Below are 9,143 nucleotides of genomic sequence, written 5' to 3'. Positions count from 1 at the left end.
AATCACTGCTTCTAAGCAAATAAATAAAATAGAAGCTATCCAAACCTAAACAAAGTTTAAAAAAAAGATTATGAGCACAGGATATCACAAGCCTAGGTTGATGTTCACCTTTGACAACCCTGAGGGTTGTGGTCCTCTCTCTTGTGAGCCTCCTCTTGTCTGCGGTCTCCCAAACAACTTCACAGACGTATCGTCCAGCGTCGGTCATCTCAAGTACCTTGATTTGGAGAGAGACGACTCCTGGGGGCGCTCTGGGAACACTGAGTCTTCCTGTGAAACTGACCAAGAGAGTCTGGTCTCCAGAAGTAGCATCCCGGTGGAAGATGGTCCTCACTCCATGGTCCTGCTGGGCAATTTTCCAAACAACACTTACCTCCTTGAGTTCAGGCAAAGGCTCATACACACATGGCAAAGTAACAGAATCTCGCCAGGTCCCGTCTATCTCCAGTGTGCCATTCAGATCCAGAAGGGCTGAGAAAGAGTAAGAGAAGGTGACAGAAGAGTGTTTGTGGATCTGGACCCACTAAGTGAGGCACAAGACATCTGTATCCTGTTGCTACTCCTTAGCATTCAGCATTCAGAGACAGCCGACATCTAAAACCCGGAGGTTACAGTACCCATCAAGGTTTGTAACCTGTGAAGATGAAAAATCTGCGAAAGGCTTAGAAGATGCTGTGCTAACTATCCTTAACATTTCGGACCCAGGCTTTTCCAACAGGCAACTGATTATTATTAAAGAGCTATTTGTTAATTAGCTGCATGAGTTTTAATTGTTTCAGCAACCAATGAAAGGTGCATAAATTTGTTTCTTCAGAGGATACGTGCAGGTTGCAGCAAGCATCTCCAAAGAGGCACATTTCCTACATGAGAAATGGTGACAGATTCTTGGGGTGGTGCTGCAGTTTTTTAAAATAAATATGTGCATTTATAGCAAACTTTTAATTGATTGATCAAATTAAGTAAACTTTATAGCCCAAATTATTGCCATTACAACATCTAATCATGTAGCCTAATACCCCTGAAAGCTTACTCAGAATTCCCATTCACTTCAATGTAGCTTACTCCCAAATAACTGCGCAGTCAAAAGTCTTGTGTACTGTATTTGTTGTTTCAGCTATATTTTGATTCAGAAATGATGAGAGAGAAGAGTAACTGACTTACCTTTTCCAGGGACAATGGCCACAAGCCCCAGTAACCACAACCAGGAAAACATTCCCATTCTCTCTTGACTTTTACTTTCCTGTCTGTTAGAGAGATCCTGTCCTCCCCTTAGATCAGGAGCAAAATTAACTCAACTTCCTTCTCTTTGCTCACTATATTCTTGTAAATGTTACAAGAATCTGTGGCTGCCCCCTCAGCTTCCTTTTTTTGCAGATAAAGAAAGAAGGATGTCTGAAAACCCATGAAGGAAACTAATAAGCGAGGAGGTCAATAAAACCACTGACTTCCGAGCCACCTTGAAATTACTAGCAGGAACAAGCACTGCTTTTTAGCATCAAGAATTTCACTGAAGGAGTCTAGTTAAGTTTCCAACTGGACTGTCAAAAACATTTGATTTTATAACTGAATGCAAACTCTCCCCCCCCCCCCCCCCACACACACACACTTCTACATTCTTTTTCCTGATGCCCATTTTGCCTATCAGCAAAGTGTCAGGACACCCAAGATGTTCCAACTGGAAGCCATGTGGATCGCACAAAAGAAACCATGAAAAACCCTGAAAGACAGGGTTGGAGAGAGGACATAAAGAGGTTCATAGGCATTAGTGACTTTTTTGCTTTTTTGTTCTGCTCCATATATTCTTTTTGCCTGACAAAAATTTATAAGAACATAAGAACAGCCCCACTGGATCAGGCCATAGGCCCATCTAGTCCAGCTTTCTGTATCTCACAGCGGCCCACCAAATGCCCCAGGGAGCACACTAGATAACAAGAGACCTCATCCTGGTGCCCTCCCTTGCATCTGGCATCCTGACATAGCCCATTTCTAAAATCAGGAGGTTGTACATGCACATCATGGCTTGTAACCTGTAATGGATTTTTCCTCCAGAAACTTGTCCAATCCCCTTTTCAAGGCATCCAGGCCAGGCGCCATCACCACATCCTGTGGCAAGGAGTTCCACAGACCGACCACACGCTGAGTAAAGAAATATTTTCTTTTGTCTTTCCTAACTCTCCCAACACTCAATTTTAGCGGATGCCCCCTGGTTCTGGTGTTATGTGAGAGTGTAAAGAGCATCTCCCTATCCACTCTGTCTATCCCCTGCATAATTTTGTATGTCTCAATCATGTCCCCCCTCAGGCGCCTCTTTTCTAGGCTGAAGAGGCCCAAACGCTGTAGCCTTTCCTCATAAGGAAGGTGCCCCAGCCCTGTAATCATTTTAGTCGCTCTCTTTTGCACCTTTTCCATTTCCACTATGTCCTTTTTAAGATGTGGTGACCAGAACTGGACACAATATTCCAGGTGTGGCCTTACCATCGATTTGTACAACGGCATTATAATATTAGCCGTTTTGTTCTCAATACCTTTTCTAATGATCCCAAGCATAGAATTGGCCTTATTCACGGCCACCGCACAGTGGGTCGACACTTTCATCGACCCTTCATCGACACTTTCACTTTCACTTTCACCCACCCCCAAGATCTCTCTCCTGATCTGTCACAGACAGCTCAGAACCCATCAGCCTATATCTAAAGTTTTGATTTTTTGCCCCTATGTGCATGATCTTACACTTACTGACATTGAAGCGCATCTGCCATTTTGCTGCCCATTCTGCCAGTCTGGAGAGATCCTTCTGGAGCTCCTCACAATCATGTCTGGTCTTCACCACTCGGAAAAGTTTGGTGTCATCTGCAAACTTAGCCACCTCACTGCTCAACCCTGTCTCCAGGTCATTTATGAATAGATTGAAAAGCACTGGCCCCAGGACAGATCCTTGGGGCACACCACTTTTCACCTCTCTCCATTGTGAAAATTGCCCATTGACACCCACTCTGTTTCCTGGCCTCCAACCAGTTCTCAATCCATGAGAGGACCTGTCCTCTAATTCCCTGACTGTAGAGTTTTTTCAGTAGCCTTTGGTGAGGGACCATGTCGAACGCCTTCTGAAAGTCCAGATATATAATGTCTACGGGTTCTCCTGCATCCACATGCCTGTTGACCTTTCCAAAGAATTCTATTTGAGATCTTTGATCTCTTCTATTTGAGATTTGAATTCTTAGAGATCGCCTGCTCCCGTACAATCCGGCTCGCCCTCTCAGGTCATCAGAGAAGGCCTTTTTACAAGTGCCGCCGCCTAGGGAGGTACGTGGGGCGGCTGCAAGAAATAGGGCCTTCTCAGTAGTGGCACCAACGCTATGGAACTCCCTTCCCCTTGTCTTAAGAATGGCTCCCTCTCTTGAGACCTTTCAGCAAGGCCTGAAGACCCTTCTGTTTAAACAGGCCTTCTGAGTTCTTGGCCTTTTAACATCTTTTAACATCTTTTCATATTTTTTACAGGCCTGATTCTTTTATGACTTGCTGCTGCTCTATGCTCTTTTTACCTATTTTTTTTTACTCTGACTGCTGTTTTTAGTATGTGTTAATATGTTTTTATCTGTTTTTAAATTGTTTTTAATATGTTGTAAGCCACCTTGAGTCCCTTTGGGGAGAAAGGCGGGGTAAAAATAAAGTTATTATTATTATTATTATTAGGTTCGTGAGGCAAGACTTACCCTTACAGAAGCCATGCTGATTCTCCCTCAACAAGTCCTGTTCGTCTATGTGTTTTGAGATTCTATCTTTGATGAGGCATTCCACCATCTTACCCAGTATAGATGTTAGGCTGACCGGCCTATAGTTTCCCGGGTCCCCCCTCTTTCCCTTTGTAAAAATCGGTGTGACATTTGCTATCCTCCAATCTTCTGGCACTGTAGCCATTTTGAGGGACAAGTTGCATATTTTAGTCAAGAGATCAGCAACTTCATTCTTCAGTTCCTTAATAACTCTTGGGTGGATGCCATCAGGGCCCGGTGACTTATTGAACTTTAATTTATCAATTAGGTCTGAAACATCTTCTCTTTTAACCTCTTTATCTGACTTAATTCCTTGGTCAGGAGGGGCCGTTCAGGAAGCGGTATCTGCCCGAGGTCTTCTGCGTGAAGACAGATGCAAAGAACTCATTTAATTTCTCTGCCATCTCTAAGTCTCCTTTTATCTCCCCTTTCCCTCCCTCACCTTCCAGAGGGCCAACCGCTTCTCTGGCAGTTTTCCTGCTTCTAACATAGTTGAAGAAGCTTTTATTATTCCCCTTAATGCTGCTGGCCATGCGTTCCTCATAGTCTCTCTTGGCCTCCCGTATCACCTTCTTACATTTCTTTTGCCACAGTTTATGTTCCTTTCAGTCTTAGTTTTGGGTGAAGCCACCCAGGGAATTCCTTTCAGACTCTTCATGTGAGTTCAGAAGTTCTATATTGACAGTCACGCAGGAGGCATCCTTTTCTTAGAAACCGAGGCAGCAGTGGTAATACTGCCCTGAATGAAGGGTGCCCTCTTCTTCCCAGCTCTTCTGGGAGCTCCCATCCTGGATTGTGTAAGATTTTGTGTGACCCAAGATGATGGTGCCCAGGAGAGCTGGGAAGATGGGCACTGCCATCTTGGATCACACAAAACCTTACACAATCCAGGATGGGAGTTCAGCTCCCAGAATAGGTGGGAAGAAGAAGACATCCTCCAGTGCCCCTATGAGTTTGCCACTGGACCCTCAAGCGCTGTGGGACACAGTTCGGGCTCCTTCTTTCCTCACAAGCTGGGGGGGTAGGTGAGGCTGAGAGATGGTGACTGGCCCAAGGCCCCCCAGGAAGCTTTGCAGCTGAGTGGGGATATGAACCTTACAGGTCTAAGTCCAACTCTCAAACCACCGCATCACCCTGACGCTGCTTCATGTGTTCTTAGAAAGTTGAGATATATTTTTTTTTATAACACGAAGTCCCAAACCTCAAACAGACCACAGTGAAAGAGGGAACTTCCTCAAGATCTCTTTTCCAAGGCCATCTCGCCTCATTTTCATTCTGAACAACTTTTTAGGGAAAAACAGATCCAAAGGATTGTGGGCCACAGAAGTCCCAGAGAGGGCATGTAGTGCAAACGGTACACCTGAACACATCAGAATCTGAAGGTGGCTGCTGTATAATGTTTTCTGAAATCTTGCAAGCAACCCCAAGAACACTCATGTCCTTGGGTTCATCTCCCTGCCCTCTTCCCTTTGCATAGGGAAGCCGAGGAAGCCTGCTGCAACCAACGTGGAAGCAAGCATGTCCCATTTGCTCTCTGTCACAGTCCCCTCCCTAAGCCAGGAAGAGGGGGCCTGGCTTAAGGTCTCATGATCGAGCACAACCCGAAAAGTCAAACAAGAAAGATGCTAACAAGAAAGGAAAAGGGAGAAGCATGTGCTTCTCCAGGGCCGATTCATCCCCGAGACAAACCATAATCTGGCTCACGTAGCCAAAGGCCAAATGGAAGGATCACATCCTCCTTTTCTCTGGGGGTTGCAATGAAGCTCCTGCAAATGGGGAACTGAGACTGCCTCACCCCCTGTCACTCCAGCTGAGGAAATGGGGAGGTTTTTGAACTGCAGGCAGTTGATGTCATTGTCATCTTGTGACCATCGCAAGCAGAATTGTGCTGATGTAGTTCTTCTGCTGCTTCCAGTAGCCTTACTCAAGTCATTCTGTATCACTATCCACATGTTACTGTATCGGTTTTGGGGAAACTTTGGATAGGGGAGTCGAAGTTGGGTTCTCTCTGGTTGGTTTTGGTCTTTGGAAGATGCTCAATGCAAGATGGTTCCGGGGTAAGATGCTCCAGTTCCAGGGCAAGATGCTCAACACAAAGGTGGTGTGCATTCAGAGGAACTGTGGGCTGTGTCTACACAAAGGGCACTTCCACAACCATGGTTTCAAATTTCAGGGGGGCAAGAATTGACACAGACTCTTGGGTATATTCAAGATCATTTCCTTTCATTGTTGGAAGTTTGAAGCTCGTGTGTTCCGGAGGCCAAGATACAGGTGCTGATATTTTGAATATATGCCCAGAGAAGATCCAATTGCCATGAAGTAGGGAGGTGGTGCTGCAGTTTTCATGCTGCGTTTCAAAAGGGTTTGGAATGTTAAACATGACCCAGGATCTGCTGCAACAGGCAATGTTTTCTTTAATTTAGCAGGAACAGAGGAGGAGATCTCAGGCTGCAGGGAGGATGAGTTCTTGCCTAGCACTTTTCCCCAAGAATTGCAACTTTTTATCATGGGTGGCTCTAAGAGACCAAAACCATGTATCCCAACAGTATTATTTCAAGATAGTGAAATATTGCATGATCCAAATCATTGCACCATCCTGGATGATATTGTGAGTTGGACCTTATATTCTTTACCTGGGGATTTCAATACGTATTCTATAGAATGTTTACCATGTTTTCATCCAAGTATTCTACACAATACCTTAGTTTCACACAATGCTGGCAATGAACCAATTAATCTACAGAACACCTACAAAATGTGTACAGATGTTTTCATTTTATACATTGTCTTGAAGTTTTAGGCATGTTATAGAATACCTAGACATTCTATACAATATCTTGGCTTCAAGCATAAGTAACATAAGAAAAAGAAAACTCCACAACATTTACTCTTTTAAAAATAAACAGGTTTTTATTTTCTTTTTGCAAATTCCCAGCCCACTGAACTGAAGGACTCTTATCAGCCCAATTCAAATGCCAATGCGACAGACCCAGGTCATGTTCTGACACGCGCCCAGCGCCACTCAGACACACAAACGTGTCAGCAACGATGTACAAAGAGAAAGCTCATCAGGCCACATTGAATGCCACGTCCCAACCTGCAAAATACACGCTTTCCCAACACCACTGAAAAGGCATCTCTGTATCTCACCTACTACATTTTAGGGCAGGGGTGCTCAATAGGTGGATGACGATCTACCGGCAGATCGCGAGGCAAAATGAGTAGATCGCGGAGTGCCGACCCCCCTCCCTTCAGGTGCCTCTGGGAGGAAACGCCAGGAGTAAGGCCCATTGTACTCAATGGGGCTTACTCCCAGGTAAGTGTGGCTAGGATTGCAGCCTAATCCTAGGCATATCTACTCAGGATTAAGTCCTGTTATACTCAGCGGGGCTCAAGGTACACCAACATACATTGTACACATAAATGTTATATGTTATGATGGCGCGAACATTGTAAAAAAAACTCTGGTAGATCTCCAGGCCTTGCTGGGTTTCAAAGTAGCTCTCGAGCCAAAAAATGTGAGCACCCCTGTTTTAGGGCATTTCAGCCTTTTGTTTTATTGCAAGGACTTCTTGCTGGACACATCAGTGGCATCATTAGGGTTTGCACCACCCCATGATGAACCTTCTCCCATGCAGTGGCTGGGGCAACAACTCAGGCAATGAGCAATGGGGATGTACCACTCCCCCACCCCATTGGCTTTTTGTTATAACTTTGGATAGAATGGGGCTATTGCAGCGTGGTTTGTTTCACTGCATTCTGCATGAAACGACACATTGAGTGATATATAACATGATGGTATTATTAAAAAATACCAAGATTTTAAAAGTTTTGGCCAGTAGTGGTGTCAGCGCCCCCCCTGCCCCGTGCACATCACTCAGTGCGGCCCCCACACCCTAGTGACGCCACTGACACACATCTCGCTTGGAGAGCTGGACTGACATTCGGCTGCAGACAGCTCTCAGTGCACTGTTGCCCAACTTCTAGTGGAGGCCAGGCCGAGCAGCACCCTGCTGTCACTGGGGCAGGTGGGTTAAGTACCCCCAGCAACAGCATTCACACATGCACTGCTACAAACACACACTTACTGTCAGAGGTTCGACATGGCCGGTTGCTGAACCCCCGCTTTTTCCTGCAACACCCTTTTTCTCCTTTTCAGCATTCTTTGTTGCCCCGGTGCCAAAAAAAATTGTTTTCATGAGTCAGTTAGCTAGGAATAGCATAATCAGCTCAATCTTTGCTGGTGTTTCCTGACAGATTCTTCAGAAGTGGCAGCCAGCAGGTCTACCCCCTTTCAAGCACGTTTTGCCAAAGCTGTCTCCTCCTTCATGTAACACCCATAGAAAACGAAACATTTAAGGTCGCCACAAACCTAACACAGCAAAGTGACGCAGAGACAGAGTCGCAAGTTATCTGTTATCCCAAATGCCTTTATCCTTGAAAAGCGCAACGATACTATGCAAATAAATATGCAGCCAATGCCCATGCGATGTGGTACGGCCCTGACACAGGCTTGCCATTTCATCAGTAGTTTACATGAGCTCAGAACAGGATTTAGAACATGGCACAGGATAACAGTTCTGTCATGCTCTGGTCAGCAGCCACTTTGATGGCCCTGAGAACATGCAGATATTCTCTACAGCAGTGTTTCTCAAACTGTGGGTTGGGACCCACTATGGTTGGCAACCTTCAGTCTCGAAAGACTATGGTATAAGCCTACAGCACCCAGTATTCCCAGGCGGTCTCCCATCTAAGTACTAACCAGGCCTGACCCTGCTTAGCTTCTGAGATCAGACGAGATTGAGCATGTGCAAGGTAACAGTTGCTCACAAGCCAATTTCATGTGCGTCCCCATTCATTTCAATATTTTATTTTTAATATATTAGACTTGATGCTACCATGTTATGTGGCTGCATTTGGGGAAATGTTAGAGACCTGTACTTTTAACAAGCTACTATGTATATTCTTTTAACAATGATAGTAAATGGGACTTGCTCCTGGGTAAGTGTGGGCAAGATTGCAGCCTAGGATTGTTAAAATTTTTTCCTGCTTGATAATGTCACTGATAGTCATGACATCACTTCTCATACTAAAAAGTGGGTCCCAGAGCAGCGAGAACCACTGCTGTACTGATCTGAGGCCTCTGAACTCTTCCCTGTTTTGTCTTCAGGCATTGAGGACTTCTGAAAACGAAACAGAGGATATTGCCAGCAAATCGTGTGTCTTATTTAAAGGCTAATTTTTTAAAAAAAGCAACTGCAAAGCTTTAGTTGTCCCTCACATGAGCCAAGCAGGATAAACTTTCCTTTTTCCCCCCGTCCATACGTTGTATTGCATATATTGGCACAGAAATGGCTTTTTAGTGAACCC

The 9,143-nt window shown here is 45.0% G+C and overlaps 1 protein-coding gene across 1 annotated transcript in view; it reads right to left on the bottom strand.

Annotated features, from left to right (window-relative positions):
* The window catches only part of VSIG4 (V-set and immunoglobulin domain containing 4), an 8,433-nt gene extending 7,169 nt beyond the window's left edge, over positions 1 to 1,264 (bottom strand). The window contains exons 1-2 of the mRNA XM_066640205.1: positions 1,162 to 1,264; positions 109 to 471 (exon numbers count right to left, since the gene is read on the bottom strand). Coding sequence (XP_066496302.1) covers positions 109 to 471; positions 1,162 to 1,219 — 421 coding nt within the window. The 5' untranslated portion in view covers positions 1,220 to 1,264. The remainder of the gene's footprint in view (positions 1 to 108; positions 472 to 1,161) is intronic.
* Positions 1,265 to 9,143: the final 7,879 nt, after the last annotated feature.

The sequence above is a fragment of the Tiliqua scincoides genome, chromosome 12 (genome assembly GCF_035046505.1).
Source record: "Tiliqua scincoides isolate rTilSci1 chromosome 12, rTilSci1.hap2, whole genome shotgun sequence".
In the NCBI taxonomy this organism is placed as follows: Eukaryota; Metazoa; Chordata; class Lepidosauria; order Squamata; family Scincidae; genus Tiliqua; species Tiliqua scincoides.
The sequence above is the reverse complement of the archived record's forward strand: the minus strand, read 5'-3'. Positions and strand labels throughout refer to the sequence as shown.